General features: G+C 34.7%; 1 protein-coding gene across 1 annotated transcript; it reads right to left on the bottom strand.

Annotated features, from left to right (window-relative positions):
• Nucleotides 1-11021: 11021 nt before the first annotated feature.
• LOC145120909 (protein AGENET DOMAIN (AGD)-CONTAINING P1-like) lies at nt 11022-13317 on the bottom strand. Its single transcript, XM_079056700.1, has 4 exons — nt 12716-13317; nt 11882-12370; nt 11287-11763; nt 11022-11098 (listed from the first exon to the last, which is right to left on the bottom strand). The coding sequence occupies exons 1-4, from the start codon at nt 13175-13177 to the stop codon at nt 11075-11077; spliced, it is 1452 nt and encodes a 483-aa protein (XP_078912826.1). The 5' UTR covers nt 13178-13317; the 3' UTR covers nt 11022-11074.
• Between the last annotated feature and the right edge of the window lie 9115 nt (nt 13318-22432).

Below are 22432 nucleotides of genomic sequence, written 5' to 3'. Positions count from 1 at the left end.
GCCCAAACCCTAAAAGTCAACTGAAGTCAAACTGTTGAGTACGCTAGGCGTACTCAGACTTACGCTTAGCGTACTCCTTCTGGGGCCAGTACGCGCAACGTACGAGTTGGGTACGCCCCGCATACTCCGCAGACAGCCAATCCAACCCATTAAACACTTAATCGGTTAAGCCATCCTGCCAAACTCTTAGATCTGATCCTAAATGGTGACTTAATACGTAAAGTTGGCAACTTTACTCCCATGTATGTCTTAATAAGACCTAAAACTCAAAGAGAACCATAACAAAGAACCTAACACATACATGGACCAAAATAACTCATAAAGGTTGCATTTTTATGGACAAGGGACCTCAAATGTGCTAAGATCTAACATCCATGGCTTTTGGAGTAGATCATAATCTCAAATATGGCTTAAAAGACCCAAAAATGCACAAATAATACCCTAAGTTGGATCTAGCATAAAGAACCATCAAGATGAGAGCTTTCTACCTCAAATGGCTTGCTAAGATGAAGATGACTTTGGATCTACAAGCTCAAGCCACTCCAAAGCAACCTCCAAGTGTTCTTCTTCTTCTACTTCACCAAAAACACCACCAAAACTCACTTTCAAGCTCAAATCTCACAAATGACAACTAGGGTTTCGATCTTAGGGTATAGAGAGATGGAGGTTCTTCATTAGGGGGTCCAAGGGTGTCTTAAGTTGTTTAAACAGGGCACAAACCCTAAAAATTAGGGTTTGCCCCTGCATTACGTACGCCCTGCATACTCCCACGTACGCCCCGTGTACGTGGGTACATCCACGATCCATCAATGAGCTACTACGCTAAGCGTACTCATAGAGTACGCCCAGCGTACTAGCTAGGGACAAAAATGATAGAAATTTTTACAATAAGGGTTAAAAAAACATACCAAATAATCTCGAATGTTACAATTCTCCCTCACTTGAATCAGACTTCGTCCTCGAAGTCCGTTGCCCCAAATAACTCTGGGTAGTGCTCCCTCATATCGTCCTCCGGCTCCTACGTCCATTCTAAACCCTTGCGGTGCTGCCACTGAACTTTCACCAACTCAGCAACCTTGTTCCTCAAGGTTTTCGTCTTTCTGTCAAGAATCGTCACCGGTTTCTCGATATAATTCAGACGATCATCCACCTGAATATCCTCCAATGAAACCACCGCAGAATCATCCACTAAACATTTTCGCAACTGAGAGACGTGAAACGTGTTATGGATCTGACTAAGCTCCTCGGGAAGATCCAAGCGATAAGCAACCCAGCCCACCCGGTCTAAAATCCTGAAAGGATCGATGTACCTGGGGCCTAACTTGCCCCTCTTCTTGAATCGGATGACACCTTTCCAAGGTGTCACCTTTAGGAAAACCATATCCCCAACCTGGAACTCTAGATCTGATCGGCGCTTGTCGGCATAGCTCTTCTGCCGACTCTGAGCTGTCTGGAGTCTACCCTAAACCTACTGAATCAACTGGATAGTCTTAAGTACCACTTCGGTACTCCCCATGACTCGCTGACCGACCTTACCCAAACATATCGGGGTCCTGCATTTCCTCCCATAGAGCATCTCAAAAGGAGGTCGATCGATGCTGGTGTGATAACTGTTATTATACGAAAACTACACCAAAGGGAGATACGTATCCCAACTCCCACTGAAATCCAATACACACGCCCGAAGCATATCCTCCAAGGTCTGGATAGTCCGCTCGCTCTATCCGTCAGTCTGTAGGTGGAAGGTCATGCTGAAATACAGACGGGTACCCAACTCCTCGTGGAACCTCTTCCAAAATCTGGAAGTAAACCGGACGTCCCTGCCTGAAATCACAGAAACCGGTACCCCATGTCGTGCCACAACTTCCCTAATGTATATGTCGTCCAACTTCTCCGCAGAGATACTCTTCTAAATCGGAATAAAATGCGCACTCTTGGTCAATCGATCCACGATGACCCAAACAGAATCCACTCCGCGCGTTGTCCGAGGCAACTTCGTAATGAAATCTATGGTAATCTCTTCCCTTTTCCAAACGGGAATGTCTAATTGATGCATCTTGTCGTGATGCCACTGATGTTCGGCCTTAACTTTCCTGCAAGTCAAGCACCTCTCCACATACCAAGCTACATCCCGCTTCATACAGTGCCACCAATAATCAAGACGGAGGTTTCTATACATCTTCGTCGCCTCGGGATGAATGGAGAATCTCGATTTGTGCGCATCCTCCATCGGAACCTGACACGCACCACCCCAATAAGGAACCCACACCCTCTGATGGAGAGTCAGTAACCCTCGGCTATCATAATCGAAGGAAGCCACTTGATATGACAACCCGGAACTTCTACCTTGTTCATTTAGTCAATTTCATCAATGTTAAGCTCGTTTTATTGACTTCTTGCACTGTTTAGAGTCTGTTTGAGCGTTCTAAGCTTAGTACATCAGGGGACCAAGTGTTAGAATGGGTCAACTAAAGTTCCAAAACATCAATCAAGCCATAAACCCTCAAGTGAGGAGTTTACGGTCAAGACCCATGAGTTTACGGCCGTAAACTCATGGTGGTCGTAAACCCATGCTGGCCGTAAACTCTGATGGCCGTAAACTCCACCTATAAGTAGGATGTTTGGTCCATTTTCTGCACTCTTTCCTTTCTAAGGTTTGGAACTCGAAAACTCTCTCAAGAAATCATAGGATTTTGCTGCAAAAACTCTCATAATGTAAGTAAATCCTTCCATCTAAGTGTTAATACTTCTCTTCTCCATGAATCATCATTGATTTCATCCATGGATTTCATCTTTGAGTCTAGATCTTCAAAGATTCTCAAGAACATCAAGAACACTTAGGTGTTTTGGGTTGAAAACACCCTTCTTTGCCTTCAAATCGTAAGTATGACTTCCTTATACTTGATATCTAGTATGAAACCATGATTAGCACCTTGAATTCATCCAAGAACACTGATCAAAGTGAGTTTACGGCCAAGAGCATCTCCATTGGCCGTAAACCCTTATTAGAGGTTCAAATGGGGTCGTAACTCTTCCTAAGGCTTGGACTTAAGGCTAGAACACTTCCTTGTGGACTGTAAGGCCTTAAAAGCACCCTTTTGAGCACAAATCATCATGAGTTTACGGTCGTAAACTCTTGTGGCCGTGAACTCATGGTCGTAAACCCTGGTGGCCGTGAACACCTGGCCGTAAACACAATAGTGTGGCCTTAAACTCCTTAGATGCAATCCTTTGTGGTTATAACACTTCTATATGAGTGTTTCCTAGCCCTACGGTGTTTCACTCACTTGATTAGTTGTGTAAACACTAATTATATTTATTTGTGTCCTTGTATGCTTATTAGGATTTGTGTGTGTGCTCAAGTTTCCACTTGGGATCTAGCATCCTATACCACTCTTTCATCCAAACTACTCACTGCAGGTGAGTTCATACCCCTACACTTTTACTGGTTTTAAAACGTTTTCAGGGGGAGAATATAAGTTAAACCACGAATGCTTTTGTAAATTAATACAAGGAGCTTTTAACAAGTATAAAACTCATGCAATTCTCATACTTTAACCCTTTTGTACTGTATTGAGCATAAGGGACGTTTTCACTAAAATTGCATAGTTTTCCGGACTAGATATTCACTATGCTATACACGCAAACTATAATCGGTATAGTTTGGGATTTTTCTAAACATAACAAGTACAGAAACTTTCACTACTAAACATATACACTAAGACTGAAATATGTTACAGTTTACATCACTACATTATCATGGTATTCATAACTGTAGTTATCACTACATACGGTATACATACGGATTTTCACTACGGTAAAACGCTACAACATTACATGTAAACTAGATTGTACGATACTGTGAGATGCTACTTCAATATTGTACCCTTAGGTGTACAGGGATAAATCCTATCATAGTATAACCAGAGTCTCCTGGAGGGAGAGCGTGAGATTTGTGAATAGATCTATACGGGACTGACAATCCCACACCTGAACTGTTAGCTACAGTTAGGCAGGCATGCCTGGGGTGACAAATGTCATTTAACTCAACGCCTGAAGAACGTTGGAAAGGTCTCTAGTCATATCAAGCATGGTTCTACGACTCACATTATGTATAAATCACCTTTAGTTTACAACCTGGCACTCTACAACAGTTTTATTTATACTAAATAGAACTAATACACACTACAACTGAAGAACTTTCAGGGTTTTCGAACAGAACTGAACATACAATGGTTTCACGTGCGAAATACTTATACATCATGATTAGCATTAGCTAGTCACATGAAGTATTATTATCGCACATCACTACAGCTTTCAGTAACAAACATTCATGGTTTTTATACAGAATTGAAAACACTACATTCTCATTAAAGAAAATATCGGATTTTCTTGAAACTATACAAACACTTTTACAAGCTCATCAACAAGTTTTCATTACAAACTACCGCTTTTGAACTCACCAGCTTTATGCTGATATTTTTCAAACTACTTTTACAGACAGGTACCTGCTGGATTTTTTAGGAGTAAGAGTAATAAGAGTTTTATGCTTATATTCATACCAACTATTTGATGTAATTCAAACAAGTTTCAGACAAATTCCAAACTGATGTAAACATTTTTCCTTTAAGTATTCACTGTAATGGTTGTGTTGCTATGATTGCTATTATTCATTGGTTGTGATGCTACACATGACGTCCTCCACCCCAGAACATTTCCGCCATTCTGGTTTTGGGGTGTGACAGATTGGTATCAGAGCCCTTGTTTATAGCGAACTAAGTATACCAAACCTTACATGGTATACAACTAAACACTAATGGGGCCTAAGTGCTCTAAACTAAAAGTATATTTTCGAAATATAAAAGTATTTTGTAACAAGTATACTAGTATGCATACATAACAGAACCAGAGTCATAGATAGAACAAAACAAAAGTATTTGGATGTTGGGACGCTGCGGTTAAACCTGGGCAGTTATGTAATCATGTCTAGGGTGAATATAGCCTGATCAACTATATTCAGTCAAGACATGACCAACATATGCTTGGGAGTGATTGTGGTGTTACAGCAGGCCTAAAACTTACCAAAAACATTCATCATAAAATACTATAGGAGTATTTTAGCTAGAGCCAAATCCTGTATATAGATTCATTCCAAGTGTTACTACCTCTTCTTCCTTAAGCGATTTGAAAGTTGCCCATTTTTTACTCCGGAAAAATGCTAGAGCTTTTTGCAAAATTGGTTCGTCATTTGCACCACTTTGTCATCGTCGTTTCACAGTCGAAAACACTGTATTAAACTTAAGCACAACTTTGTTGACGTTTTCCCCACTTCGATTATATTTGATCATTTTTCCTATAGTTTCCATGATTCATTTCTGCGAGAAAACGCCTAGTAATTTTTCGTAAAAAAGTGGGCAAGTGTTGGTTTTTTTCGACCTTCGTATCTTCAAAAACATCTATCCAGGAACGAGCCAACGTCGTTTCTTCCTCCATAGTCCATGACTGTGGAGCTGCCTTTCCTGTTTACTTGGGTCGTTGTCGAATCGCTTCCAGCTCCGAATTCTTTTTGAGTACGACTTCGGGTTGTGATTGAGTTTGGAATTGAGTTTGGGTTTGGATTGGCAAGTCGGAAAGATGGTCAAATGGGTTGAAGTCATTTTCCATTTATGATTGGATTTGAGATAAGAAGTTCATTTGAGGTTGGTTTTGGATATGATATGAGTAGTAGGTATCGGTATAGTGGAAATTAGGAGTTGAATAAATAGGTCAATCACTTTGACTTTGAATGAAAGTAGGTGATGAATGTGAGATTGGGTTTGTGTGTTTTGGTGTTTTTTTTTTTTTTGTATTTTTTGGAGTTCTTAAGTTTGAATGGGAAGTCATTTTTCACAAAAATAAGAGTTTTTGAATGAAAAATTGAAGAATGTAATGTGGTATGAAATGTGGTACTGTGGTAGTATTTAGATAGGGTTAAAAAGAAAGTAAAATTTGAAATTTTTTGAAAATATAAAGGTAAAAAAAATTTTAAAAATGGAGCATCTCACCCTCTCTCTCATCGGCTAATCCCCACCAAGTTTGGCCCCCGAACTCGGCATGCCGAGCTGGTTGGTGGGCCAGTGTGTTCACCGAGTTCATATCGGCTTTTGCCAAGACTCCAAAACCACTTCGCTAAGCCTTACAGCTGCACACATTTTCTAAAAGATACAAGCCATTTGTGCTCTTAAAAACCCACTTGCTTCTCCATGACAACACACGTTTCTTGCAAATACATTTTGCCAATATGATCATAATGAGAGGACTATATACGTAATTTTGAATCACTACTGCATCAAAAATTGCTCTTCAGTAAACCTTTGATTCTTTAACACAATTTGCTAATATCACCATAACAATTCCTTATAAATCTTCAATAATCATCGTTGATAAAAATTCTTTCAGTAGACTCCTCTTCAAATTAAGATGGAGAAAATAATCTAATAGGAGAAAATAGTTCTTGTTTTGTACATGTTTAGTCCTTATTAATTTTTTTTATAAAATAAGCTCTTGAATTTATTGTTTTTATACACATTTTGTCTTTATGACCGACTATTCCAGATTAAGTTTTCAATATACACATTTAGTCCTTAATGTTATTTTTGCAAAATAAGTCATTGTTGTTTTTATATAGATTCAGTCATTATGATAAGTTTTTTTAGGTTTTTGCTCACATGACATTCTATATAGGACAATCATTAACGAGGTGTTCTCATGCGTGGCTCATTTGGAAAGTCAATCTTAGATCTATATGTTCAAGATTCATTATTGAAAGATCTACATCAGTTGAAAAAAATATATTATCCATAATGATTTCAAATGTTGGAGATGATGTCCAAGTTCATAAATTAATAAAAGTTATTGACATGAGAGTTTATCGGGGATGAAATTTGTTAAGTTATTAGTGATTAATAAATTAATAGAATAATAGAAGTTTGTGACGTGTCTCCTCAGTCCTCGCGATGGAACCCTAATCGTTCTAGGCTTTTAGTATTTTGCGATTCAAGGTCGTTGAGACAGTAAACCTCCTCTTTAACAGTTGCAAACTCGTTTTCAAAATTTTGGGTCAATTTGAAAAGAACAAAAACCTATTTGCTGAAAAGTGGTCAAAATCAACAAACCAATGAATTAGGGAAGACGCTAAACTTTTTTCTTCAGGGCGTTATTTTGTCTTGAAAGTGCAAATTCGAGTTGGGAGAAAGCAATAATAAAGAATGTCGTTGTCTGTTATGGAGATAGACAAAACAGAAATCAAAGACATCTTCTTCTTGGAGAAAACTAAGGTAGTGTTTGTTTTTTGTCTGCAGATATGCGTGGCCTCTTCTGTCTGCGCCGCGCAGACCACGCGCAGACATTAGCCTTCGCAGACTGTTTGTTTTTTTGAAGACTGCAGACCTAAAAATGTCTGCGCGCCCTCTTCTTGGCGCAGATGTGGACCAGAGTCTTCTAACATCTTCAGACATCTTCTAGCCTAAAAAAACATATATATCTTTATTTTTTTTAAGTTTTTTTTAATTTATATTTTTTCCAACTTTATTAATGATAAACAATATGAAAAAAAAATTACAAAACTTAAAAAAAAATGTTCGACAATACAAACATGATATTTTTGACAAATTTATAAATAAAGATTTATTAAATAATAGTCGTTGAAGTTGTTTATATAAATATGAAAAAAAATCATAACATATTCTTATATTTTTTTGCCAAATTTTGTAAAATATTATTTAATACAATATCGTCAATTTTCTCAAGAAAATATTTATGGTACGTTTTTAATGGATTTAATTAAAAAAAATCGAAGTTTATTTCCATCCATTTATGTATCAAATTTTTTGATCACTAATTATAATGTTTAGTTATAACTTTACAACCAAAGTTGTTGGTTTTATCAAATATATACGTTAATTCATACCATTTTTATTTTTAATTTTTATACAATAATACATAAAAGTTGATCTAGATTCGTTAATTATTTATAACAAAGTCATAAATATATTAAAAAATCACTTTGAAGTTTAAAAAAATCAATTTATTTAGATTTCAGTTTATTTTAGTAGCCCGCAGATGTTAAAAAAACAAACAATCTTCTTTTTTCAGACTGCAGACATTTGATCCACCTCTTCTACTGCAGAGGTCCACAGATGTGGTCCGCAGACTGCAGACATTTTGCCTCAGAAAAAACAAACAGCACACATTATTTGACCGATATAAGTGAAAGACAAACCATGTATGAGTGATTATCCCACGTAAGATATTATATGAGCAAAACCTAAGGAAAATCGGTCATAAGGATTGTATGTGTACAAAAAAACAATGACTTATTCAGCAAAAAAAAAAAAATAAATAAACACATTAATGACTAAATATATACAAACTGAGAAGTTAACCTTGAGTAGTCGGTCATAACCTGCAGTAGCCAGTCATAAATACTGCATATGTACAAAACAATAAGTTAAAAGGCTTATTTTACAAGAAAAAATAATAAAGAATAAACGTGTACAAAACGATAACTATGTTATCCTATTAGGTTATTTTCCCAATTAAGATGCATCAATTAAGACTTTTTAGGAATCCATTTGAGATTGAAAATTGGAGAAGATACCTTGCAAATCCTTTGCTCTTTAGAAAAATACAAATTGAATATAAAAGAACCATTTTCATACTTCTGAGAATAAAATGACCTTTTTGGCTCTTTGATAGGAACACAAAAATTATTAAATATCACATTGTACCGACCATGAAACCATTTTTCTTTTTTCCAACTTCTAACACCACTATAAGAACGAATTCGATAAACATGTCTTCTTTCAACATTTTTAGCTTTAAAATTCGAATTCACAACAACATTATAAGACTTTTGCTTAGGCACCTTAACTTTTCTTGACTTTACTCTTCCTCTTTTTTTTCGAAATTCGGGGCTTCAAAACTGAATTTCTAATACGAAAATGTTCATCACACTTTGTAATCTGGGCACCATAAGCTTTTGGTACCCAAATATTTTGAATTTGGTACATTTGAACATCTTAAATGATGAGCTTTCTGTAAGACACCATACCTTCAAAAGAATTATTAGAACATGAAGAATCATCAATTTGAGTTCCCTTAGAGCATCTGCTAACACTTTACACTTAACACCTTCACTTTCAAAATTCCAGGAGATTTGCTTTGAGATTCACCATTTGAAACAACAAATTCTGAGTGTAAAACTTTTAAATCACATGACTTTGCTAAAACACAAGACTCCCCCTTAACAAAAGCATCAGGGGTCTTATTTTTCTCAGAAACATGAAGAACATCATGAACACCAAGAATATCTTCATGAATATCTTTATGAAGTTTAAGAAACACAAACATCTTTTCTCATAACATCTTTTTTTTCTTCTATTTCCATCTCTAATTTTTGTTGTTCATTTTCCAGATCTAACTGAACTTTGATAATACGAAATTGTCTTAATAAATTCTCATCAATTTGTAACCAATAATAGCTATATTCACCATACTTATACTTTGCGTGATCATATATCTTCCTATCAACATAGAGATTATACACCCCAATAGCATCTTACAACAGAGATTAACAAGGAACATCCAACGGCTATTCTTTTTTAAGATGAAAATTTGAATATGTAATCTTTAATCCTGGTTGGTGTTCTAATGGAAGTTAAAAACTCTGACACATCCATTAAATCTTCAACAAGAAATCAGAATTGAAAAGAGAAAGTAGATCTAGAGTGATTTCTAGAGAGAGAAACTCATTTGAGCACAAATCTCAGAACAAAACTCGAATATCTTCTTCTATTTCACTTCTCAAACAGGAATTAAGAACAAATCTAGAGAAAGAACGTGTAGAGAACAACAACTCTAAACAGAAACTTCGAATCTAGATTGGATTTTGCAAATACAAGAGATATTTCATTTCTACTTCAGAAAACTTACAAAACTTGAATAAAATAATGAGATTCATAAACAAAATTCGTCATTTCTTATTGTTTTTTTGCAGAATTTGCTTAGATCTACCACTTGTTGGATCCCAATATAAAATGACATGTGTGGAATAGTAATCAGAATCATGAATCAAGCTATAAATTGCAAGTAATTTGGTGAAAGTTCTAATATTGATGTAGATCTGGAACATGGGAAGCTTCAGTCAGACAAGCTAAGCTAAAGACTATTTATAACGGTTAAATACAACATTGAGAAATAAACTAAGCCAACCACTAAGCATAAAATACTTCAGAATAGTCTTCACAAATGCCAACTTCAGTGTCGATATTTTCAACCCAACAAATACATGGCTTGAATCGGTGTTTCAAAGCATGGCATTGAATACGCGCCTTACCATCATCGTGCGGCTTTCGTAACAATCAACAATGACGATGATGACAACAATGATAATAATAAGAGGTTCAGTATCCTCCTACAAAACACTTCCTATTCACCGGATCATAAGAAATGTCAAAATCAAATGATTGTATGAGGAAAGAAAAATAATGAATTACACATGTTAATTGTTGAATATATATAGGAGATAAAATAGAAAGGATATTTTATTTTTCTAATAATAATAATAATAATAATAATAATAATAAAATGAGAGAAGGGTTAGAAAAACTTTTTCTAAAAATCGATTGGATGGATAGTATTTACTAGCCGCCATGCCATTTGTCAACCCGAAAGACCATTAGTTCAAGCCTCTATCTCTAGTCAAGTCTTTAATCATTCCTTCAAGCCAATACCCTAATCTCCCCTTTATGTTTTCTTTCACGTCTCTCTTCACTTATAACATCATTTTTTTTTCTTTTATTTTTTCACTCACGAATAGCAGCATTTCATACGTATCTTGATCCAACCACAAAATAAAATAAATTGCCTACAATGGTAAAAACAAGGAAAGTAAGTTGCTATCAAACTCATTAAATTCCAACCCTTTGGTTTAAAGATAAGATATTTAGCCTTTTTCAAGAACCAAATTTACAAAAATATACAACTTAACTTCTAACATAATTTTCAATATTACATGAAAATCATCCATCTTCCTTTACGTTGCTTGTAGCCGTGATTCCTGAAACATGAATTTCGCTTAAATGTAAGAAATAACAACCTACTTTCATCACATCAAAGTTGGATGTTCCATTACACAAATAAACAAAAGTACATTGGTATTTGTTGCATTTTGCCCCTTAAGTCTTAACATTTGCAGATTAATTTGTTATTTTTTTATATGAAAATGCATAACAAAGAGAATTATACCGTGGTAGCACGTAACCATGCATCATCAATGAAATCTTGATGCAGCCTCAGATAGTCATGCCTGTATTCAACCACACTCTTTGTTGCCCAAAAATAAACCGCATACTTAAACTCCTTCATGGTTTTAAAAACTTGACCCGTTTGCCACCCGTTGAAATCCCAAGCATCAACCCGATCATTTACTTGAAATTGATTGGGTGATTGAATGATAGGTGGACAAGGTCTCATGGACATCACATCAACCTCTTCTTTTAAAAGCCCATTATCCCTTGTTTTCAGTGTCCGATATTCCACCAAGTATTTACCTTTATTAACCGGGCCTAGAATCACTGCAGGGTACCAAGTGGTTAAAAATCCATTTTCACCGTGTGCTATTTCTACTTTCAGCCCCCGTAAAAGACCTACCATTAATGTTCTTCCACCACCTGTTTGTAATTTTACTTTTTCAGGTCGGGGTTTTTCCAAAAGTTTCGGTCTCTGCATACATTCAAAGTAACCTTATTTAATCGTATTTAATACATTATAAATGCATTAAACAGTTACCTAATTTGACCTCAATCAATGTTAAAAAAACAATATTGAATGCTAGACTTACCAAGAAAGAAGCAACCCATTTTTCATTGATCAGTTCTTGATGAGGTCTTAACTCGGAATGTTGGAACTCATATTCCTCATTGGTTATCCAAAAGTAGACTGTATACTTCAATCCACCAAGAACTTTTGAAACATGACCTACCCACCATCCATCATTATACCATGCATCCACTTCTTCAAGCATCTTAAAACGATCCATTCGATGGATTGTTGGAGGAGGAGGCCTTACATTTGAAGCATCCGCCATTTCCACAAGTGGTTGCATTTCATCATCTGTTTTTAAGGTTTCATATTGCACCAGAATCTTAGTTTCATCTACTGACCCGACCACCATGGCAGCATACCAGGAACCTTGGTACCCTTCTTCATAGCTTCTGACCTCCACTGGTGTACCATTTGGGAAGGGATCAGGTCTTAAAGTTTTTGATTTACATACTATCCTCAACTTTGTTCTTTTGTTGGATTGCAAAACCAGATGAGATGACTTTTCCTGTGGTTAATCATCATAGGGTAACATCAATATGTGTATCTATTTGATTGATTGTAACATGTAAGCATAAATAAATAACCTAATTCGTACTTCATAACAGGAAGTTAATCAAGTTATCGACAGCTCAGGTTGCCATTGCTGGCCATGGACTCAAATGTGAAATAGGAAACTTCGGCACATTAAACTCCTCTCGTCTCCTTTCTCTTGTTGAATACCAAAATCCTAATTCTAGTATCGAGAAGGAATAGGATTTCATTCCTTGGATTGGACATACACATGTAAAACATAAATGGAATCTACATAATGAAAATGGTGAACTACGGAGAACAATAATGGTGTTATTACCTGTGGTGGATCAAGAGTAGAAGGAAAGGAAGATCTATCACGATAAACCCTAGCCCTCGATTTCTCAACCACTACTTCAACCGCACCACCAATCACCACCTTATACATGGAATTCTCCAATACTTCCTTCACTTCCCCCCTCCGCCACCGATTCTCGTGAAATGTCTCCACCTCTTCCCCAACAGAGAAGCAACGGTGTGGCTCCGCCTGTGTCACCGGCCTCCTAACTCCGTCAATTACGTTGACGTAATCCCTGATTTTCTTTCTCTTCCGTCTCCCATCCTTACTGTACCGTTCCATATATAAGGTAGTGAACTTCACATGTAGAGTCCCCTCCGGAGACGGAGAGTTCATTACGGTTGCTGGAAACCAGACTGGAACGTCACCGTCGTCGGTTTTTCTAAGGACCTCGATCTCGTCACCTTTTTTGAAGTCATGGTTGCAGCTGCCGTGGGTAGACATTGATTACCGTGGGGTAAAACCCTAGGAGAGAGAAACCTATAAACCCTAGAGAGAAAATTTAGGAGTAGGAAGTGGAAGGGAGAAAGAAATCAGTCTACAGCAGTAATGTGACGATGTTCATGGCCGTAAATGGCGACTTGGATGACCGTGTATGCCTCCAGGGGTGAGGTGGCGACGTGTTCCGTGAATATTTTAAAACTAGTTCAAAACCATAGAGGATTTTCGGTAAACTAATGTTTTATAAAACATATATTCATTTTCATTTGAGAAATTTGCCAATATAACCAAAATTGTTAATTCTTTTTAAAAATTAAAAAATTATACAAAATAGCCACAAAAATCGCATGTCATCAGGGTCATATGAAATCGGAAGTCAAAAAATCAGAACGTAAAAGTCTTAATGCATGGCCTGCGGATAAAAGAGTTATAAAATTGAAGATGGACTTCCATATGCTATTTGACTAGGCCCATTGTGATGGAAAAGCCAAATATAAATAGGGCTAATGTCATAAAAATTCTTAAGTTTTCATGAAATATTCGGTTTTACCCTTTTCATATTTTACGTTCGATAAAACCGCAAATTTGCATATATTTTTGCATTCTTACCCTTTTAACAGGTTACTAGGTTAATAGACAGTTAACAACACACGTGGCGTGCCACATGGCGCCGATATGGCACCACATAGACGCTGAGGTGGCATTTCCAATATCACCACATTCATTTGAAACTCTCATGACTTTTCAATTTCTTTCTAATAATAATAACTATAAGTTGGTTAATAATGTTAAATAAATATCAAACCTAAAGTGTAATCATATATTAATTAAATTTAAATATTAAAATAATATATTTACTTCCACTTATAAAGTTATGTTTTTTAACTTTTAACATATTATACTTAATTTATTAGTTTTAATATGTTGTTGAATGTAAACTATTATCATTTTAAAGATACAATTTTGGAACAATTTGTATAAAATATTTGAATTATTAATTTAAATATAACATTACATGGTCAACTTAAATATAAATTTTAGTTTAACTTAAACAACCCAAAAAATATTTTGTAAATAGTTAAAAGTGATAAATTGTAGCGTCTTTCTAATAATGATTATAAGTTGGTTAATAAGGTTAAAGAAATATCAAACTTAAAGTGTAATCATAAATAAATTAAATTTCAATTTTAAAATAATATATTTACTTCTACTTATAAAGTTATGTATTTAACTTTTAACATATTATACTTAATTTATTAGATTTAAAATGTTGTTGTATGTAAACCATTATCAGTTTAAAACTACAACTTTTGAACAGTTTGGACAAAATACTTAAATTGTTAATTTAAATATAACATTACAGTGTCAACTTATATATAAATTTCAGTTCCACTTAAAAAACCAAAGAATATTTTGTAAATAGTTAAAAGTGATAAATTGTAGTGATAAATGTCAAAACTAAATTGTAATCTCAATTTAACTAAAATATTTCCTAAAGATATTTTTACAATCGTTAAAAGTTTTCAAATAAGTAGCTTAAAGTAACTTACAATAATAATAATTAAAAATAACTTTATATAAATTATTATATTGTTACCTTTAAATTCAAAAAACAATGTTTGCTGTTTTTAATAATTATAATGATAGAAATTAAAACATTAATAAATTTTAAAAAATTAATTAACAATAACAACAACTATAAATAACATCAAACCATATATTATATTTAATTTTATTCATGCTAACTTGCGGGTAAAAGTCATTCAAACGATTGAGATTATGCAATTATAATATATGTATATACTATCATATAATTAAAAATAATCAATATATTATATCAATTTAATATACGAATTATTATATCAAATTTAACAACAACGTTATTGTTATATTTTTAAAAAAAATATATATTTGTAAAGACTTCAACTATATAGGTGTTTTTGCGCAACGTGCGGTTATTCGCCTAGTTTTAAAAATAAATGTGTGTACGAGGGAAAGAGGGAAACAATAAGGGTCGAACACACGACCTCCTAGGGCAACTCCAAGGAAAGAACGTCACTTCCACTAGGCTGGAAGGTTTTTTGTTGCTTTACTGCTGACGTTCGATATATAATGCATAACGTTGAAAGATTTTGAATATTATTATTATTATTATTATTATTGTTATTATTATTATTATTATTAATGAAAGTATGCATATAATTATAAACACATATTTAAATTTATAAAATATATTTTTATATGTATTTATACATTTTCAAAAGGCATAAATGCATATGAATATGAATAAATACGTTTTTAATATATATAAATATATAAATGTTTCTAAATTGTATAAATACGTTTTTAATATGTATAAACTGTATACAAATATGTTTTTATATGTTTTTTTTAATAAATATAAGTACTGTTTTTTATACATATACATTTTTATTTGAAAAAAAATACATAACCAAATGATTAAATACATATATAATACACTAAAAATGTATTTTATAGTTAGTTGACGTTATATATAAAACTTATTTTATAGTTAGTTGACGTTATATATAAAAATGTATAAAAAAAACATTATGTCTAAGTACGTTTTGTATGTATATTTTATTATGTGAATATGAGTTTTTTCAAATACAAACGTTATATGTATAAAAAACATATTTATATGTATTTATACAATTTAAAAACATATTTATATATTTATATGTATACAAAAGAAACCATAGTAATAGATATTTTCATATTTATATGTAGCTTTTATACAAAATAAATACATATTTATATCTATTAAGTATAAATAAATATATTTTTTTATATATAAATACGTTTTTAAATGCATAAACACAGTTTTTAAACATAAAAATACCTTTAAAATGTATTTATAACTTTAAAAACATATTTTTTAGCTTTAAAACTATATTTATATATTTAAAATATATATAATAAAAATAAATAAATGAATAATAATAATAATAATAATAATCTAAGTAATAATAATAATAATAATCTAAGTAATAATAATAATAATAATAATAATCTAAGTAATAATAATAATTAAAATCATTCAGCATTTTAGGTTACATTATAAATCATATTCCAGCACTAGCGACAAAAAAACGTTTCTAGCATAGCGGAAGGGTGGTTGCGTTTTGCTTGTAAGTTGCTTATAGGTTCCGAGTTCGAACCTTGTTACTGCGGCTCCCATTACCACTTTATTTCTACATTTTTAAAATAAAAGAAATGCCACCTCAGCGTCTATGTGTCGCTATATCAGCCCCATCAGCGCCATGTGGCATGCCACGTGTGTAGTTAACACTCTACTAACCTAGTAACCTGTTAAGAGGGTAAGAATGCAAAAATATATGTAAATTTGCGGTTTTAACGAACCTAAAATATGAAAAATGGTAAAACCGAATATTTCGTGAAAACTTAAGGGTTTTTATGACATTAGCCCATATAAATACCATTGTTTTTTTGAAAAACCCTCATTTTTTATCTTCTAAGTTGGGAAAACTTTCTCAAAACCTCTTATTGAAGAACGATGTACGATTCCGTTTATTCTCCCGAAAACATGGTAAGATCTCTACTTATTTAGTGTTATAATCATCATTTACAAGGTTTTATATAATTTATATTCTGTTTCTGTATGCTTTTTTTGCTGAAAACGGAAGAATATAATATTTGGTAGATAAATTGTTAAATGTATGGCTATTTTCAACTATTTGATTGTTAGCCTTAGAATTTTTAGAACATTTCATAGTTCTGCAGATTTGCGATTGTAATGTATATGCACAATATATGTTCTGTGTTCAAATGAGAATATACAAGTTTCTGATGTAGTAGGTGTGTATTATGTGGTTGTACATTCGCATGGTGCTTCATGAGAACCTTGTACATTCACAATATATGATAAGAATGTACAAGTTTCCGATGCAGTAGGCGTGCATTATGTGGTTGTACATTCGCATGGTGCTTCATCAGAATCTTGTACCTTAGATTTTTTTAGTGAAATGTTTATTGTATATTTATTGTGCGTCTAATTTATAATGTAGGAGTGTTAGTGCTTAGTTTTTTTAATTTCCAATGTAATTTAGTAGTTTTAGTGTATATGATTGTATGTTTATTGTATATTTACACATTTCAACAACTTCTTTTATTTCGGTATGCCTCCCAAAATTTTAAAGTTGTGCTTAATGTGAAAGGTTCCGAATGTAAACTATGGAAAGTGTTTGAAAGATTACAGGTTGTACGAGAAACATTCCAAAGAAGTATTTTTGGTTATTTGTTGGACATACATTCGTTGCAGGGAGACGGTTTGCTTATACAATTGTTTGTAATCTATTTTAAGTTAGTAATGAAGTCTATGTAATGACACGTTAAGCGTTTTTTCATAATTTATTTTTAACAAAAAGCCTACTTTTGGCCTAATTAAGTGTATACTCCATATATCCGTTTTGAGAGAGTGATACGTTTATGGAAAGAACTATAACAACGTATTTAAGGGAAAAAAAACTTGGTAATCAGATTTAAAACTTATCTCTTTTAGTGGTGTGAAAATATCACGTTAAGCATTTTTTTCACAGTTTTTTTAAGCATCACAAGATTATCTTGAAATTAAAAAAAAACATAACAATAGACACTGAATTTAAAGACTCTTAAATTTAAGGGAGGTTTAAATCAAAGAAAAAAAAACTAGGTAATCGAGTTTAAAACAGACCTGTTAAAATGGTGTGAAAATGGCATGTTAAGCGTTTTTGCACCGTTTTTTTTTTCATATACAAATACATTACAACAACATCCTCAAAATTAAATACATAAACATCACAACAACATCATAGATATAAAATAAAAACGTTACAACATACGTTAAATGTAGAGACTCTTAAACTTATGGGAGGTTTTGTACCGCCTGGTTCCAGGTACACATTTACATTATAATTTATTCATTTTTGTAGAGCAACTCGACGAGTTGGGAGCCCCAAACTCGTCGAATAAAAACCATATTTGAAGTGGGTTTTAAGTAACCTACTAGACGAGTTGAGAGCCCTCAACTCGACGGGTAGGGCTACCAGAATGAAACCCTAAATTCGGGGTTTTGCACTCTATTTAAGCATCTTAATCCCCACTTGCTGGCCTCATTTCCAGCCTCCAAGTCCCAAACCCTAGATTCAGAAACCCTAATGCATTTGTGAGCTTGTGAGCCATTTGTGAGTGAAACTTTGTGTGTTTTGAAGCTTGTGAAGGAAGGAGAAGCTTGAGGATTCAAGGAAAAGATAGTAGATCCAGAGACTGCATTTCTTCCTCATCATTTTCTGGTAAGCAAGTCTCAAACTTGCTTAGTAGCTTCTTAGATCTCTTTATCATCATTTTATTGGGTTTTTGGTCCAAGAAACTTAATCTTTGGGATATGGACATCCCAAGTGAGCAAACCACCAGATCTGGAATCATGGAGGGCTTTCATGGCATAAAGGTGCAAACTTTATGACCATTGAAGCCCCATGCAAGCTATAGGATGTCATTTTTGCCTTTTAAGCTCCAAAAGGCCATGCATGGAGAGAAAGGTGGTAGCTTTACGTATTTATGTAGTGTTAAGGGTCCAGATCTAAGTTTATAATCCTTAGTTTAGAGTATTGATGACTTTAGAATAAAGATCTAGTTCCTAAAGAACAGGGGTTTGAATTAAACCCGTTAAGTGAAGGTATTAACGGGTAAAGTTGGAAACTTTATCCTTAAAAGGACATTTTCAGTGTATATGAGAAGTATGAAGCTTAGATATGAAGAGTATTGGCTTAATCCATTAAGATGTCCCAAACAGACTGAGAAACTCGTCGAGTCGATAGGGGAACTCGACGAGTTGAGTCGATTGGTCCTGATTCTGAATAAGGTAGAACTCGACGAGTTGTCTCGCTTTATCACGACTACGAGTAGCAAGGGAACTCGGCGAGCCGGGGGGTGACTCGGCGAGTTGGATCGTGATTTCAGGGTTTAATTATTACCGTTCCTTGTGTTCGATACCTTGCTTGCTTGAACTAAACTGCTATCGATAGGTACACTGTCTGTGTGTGTTTGTTTTTATTTGAGTTTGTCAGGATTAAAACTAGTTCGTTTTACACACATTAGTGCTTCATTCCAAGAGAGGTAGAGAGAGATACGGAGGGAGAGATTGAGAGAAAAACTGAGATCTTTTGCGTTTCAATTGAGATGCTATGAGCTCCCTTTTATAGTCAAGAACACCCACACAAGATTGGAAATGGTTATACATCCTCAACATACTTGGTACCTTATGGTGATGTGTACACTCAATATGGAAAGGGTAAGGGGAAATATGGTCATGTGGGGAGGCTTACACATGAGACAAAATCAGATTTTTTTAAGCTTGGAGTTCCATGTGGGCCCCACATTAGGTTTACATTCCCTTTATTGCTCAAAATCACTATATTTTGGTGTATCGGGATCTCGACGTCGAGAATTTTTTTTCCGAAAGTGTCGTTATATAGAGCTTAATTCAACGATTCCAAAAACCTGAATGGATTAATTGTAACGCCCGTAGACTAGGGCTAGTCAATCTAGAGACGTTAAGCGTCAAAAATGACTTTTTGATGGAAGATTATTTTGCAGGAATAATCATAACTAAGTTGTAGTATATGTTACAAGGATTCCGTACATATAAAGAACGTTGAGATCCGAGATATAACGAAGAAGTTATGACCTATCGAAGTTTCGCGACAGAACCGGCACGACACAGTGCGACGTAAAATGTGAATTAATGTTAGAGCGATATTTAGCCCTAGTGATCTAAACGAATGTTGTAGAGTTCGTTAAATCGAGAGCGTGCATAAAAAGAATGCCCAAATATGACTTCGCATGAAGAAGTTATGATTTTCCGAAGTTTCAGCTTAGCGGTATGCAGCCCGGATACTCGATTTGAGATCGAGTGATTTCTAGCCGAAACAATATAAACGAGAGTCGAAGATCTCGTTAATAGTAGTACAACGGTAAAAAAACAGACGAAAACGGACGTCAGATGAAGAAGTTATGAATTTATAACGGAGTTTTCATGTCCCGGCCTACTAAAATAATATAATAAAAATAAAGTCAAAGTTAGCCGACGAAGTCTAAATGAAAGTTGTAGATCGTAGTCTCACCTACGCGTGGATATAAAGAACGTTGAAGACGGAGTTCGTATGAAGAATATATAAATTTTTGAAGTTTATTAAATAATTAAAATATTAAATTTAATTAAGAAATTCGGATATTATCCGAAGAGAGGAGTCACGGGTCTGATCCAAAGGGTACGCCCCGCGTAACCTTTAAGTACGCCCAGCGTACCTCGGTCTTATGCGGTCCGAGAGAGAGCCACGATTCACCACCCGAAGCTCGACACGTGGAAGGTTGATCCGAACTACGCCCCGCGTAGTGCCTCATACGCCCAACGTACGTACGAGGTTCAGCCCCTATAAAAGGGAAGCGAGGCCTCCGGCTTTTGTTGCTAATTTTTACACTTCTTCACCCTAAACTTCTTTCTTCTTGGCCTTTTATACCCCCGAAGCCCCGGTATCATTCCCAAGATCCGAAGCAAGTTCCGAAGCCCCGAAGATCCCGAGAAGTAGAGTTTCCGAGCCGAAGCTCTATCCGCGAGAAGCCCGGTTTTTGTGAATATCTCCCGGTTTCACCAAAGAATACTACTTCTACAAACCGTAGTGATGTCCGATCATCTTCTGATCAAGTGAGTGTGTGGTCACTTTCTTCTAACACATAAATATTAAGTATTTGCTATGAAATACGTGCTATGTGTATAATATATTGTTGTTTATTTGAGATGATTGTGGAATGGATGAATTATATAAGTTTTAATGAGTTAAACTGTATATCTATTTCGTATCTACAAATATGTTGGGTAGAACATAAGTAGATGAGGTTGTTGGTAGGTGATAAAAGATGGGTTGGACCATGAGATAAAAGGATAAAGAGATAAACTTGTTTTAGATCTGGATGTATGGATCGGATCAGGAGGTTAGTTTTAGATCTGAGAGTATGGATCAGATCAAGAGGTTAGTTTTAGATCCGAGAGTATGGATCAGATCAAGAGGTTAGTTTTAGATCCGGGAATATGGATTAGGTAATGAGACAAATTTAAGATCCGGGAGTACGGATTATGTATTTTTGAACTACGTGTTCAGTCGATAAGGTATCATGTGTATAGTCCCTTTTAGGAACGTGATTTTAATACGAGTATTGATTAAAGTATGAAATATACATATCTATGTGAAGTATTTGTTATTGTCCGAAATACGTGTTAGATATATTTGATGATATACAACGCGCGAATCAGATATGGTTCAATATGTGTTAAGATGTGTATATATGATATTATTACTTAAAACCTTGTGTTAAGTATACACTAGTTGGCGTTGCCTAAACTGAGATAGTATCAAAAATTGATTATAGGCATTGTAGGCTTGCCTAGTGATGGGTTAAGACTTAAATACGGATGTTTAGTTCAATTAAGATTGGACTTTGGGTAGTCTCTTATTAGGAGTAAGTGTGGGGTGAGATTGATGATCGGTGGAGTATGTCCTACGTACAGAACTACATTTTATGTACGAAGTCCTTTTCAAAGCTCTGTGTCTTGGGTGCTGCTTGTGCCAGGGTACTATTATGTTCTCGGGTACGAGACTTTCGCATACCTGAGTACTATAATGTGCTAGAAGTACTATCATGTACAAAGTCTTTTTGACAATTTTGTGTGTCGGTTACGGGAGCGTACGGGAGTACTCTAGTAGTATTTCCCCACACTTTTATTTTGAGAGAGCTTTGGAGTCAACGTTTCTTTTATGAAGTGATCGACCAAGCTTCACATGTCAGCATTTTCTTTCACGAAGTAATTAAGGGAACTTCGTAGACTGCCTAATAAAGTGTGTCGGTAATAGACCATTGCTAGGTATGTCTGGTGTTATATTGTTGGATAGGGTGCGTCTAGGGGTGAAATACCTCATGTATTCAGGCCACTGCTAGGCAAAGTTCGATGCTGGATAGGGAGAGTCTGGAGGTATAATACCTCATGATAGTCGGACCACGCCTAGGCATTGTTATCTAGATTACTACCCCTGACTTAATTGTCTTGTGGTTCTTTCTTTTACGAACGAAGGTTCGTGGTGAAACTTATTCCATTCCCCTCATTTGATGTCTTTATTGATCCTCGTTTGCTGCCAGGGAATTTCCGAAGCAGCTTCGTCAGTTGTTGTTCATATCGATTCCTTA

The sequence above is a fragment of the Lactuca virosa genome, chromosome 6, assembly GCF_052849685.1.
Source record: "Lactuca virosa cultivar CGN04683 chromosome 6, Lactuca_virosa_CGN04683_v6, whole genome shotgun sequence".
Classification (NCBI taxonomy): domain Eukaryota; kingdom Viridiplantae; phylum Streptophyta; class Magnoliopsida; order Asterales; family Asteraceae; genus Lactuca; species Lactuca virosa.
This window is presented reverse-complemented; position numbering and strand designations above follow the sequence as displayed.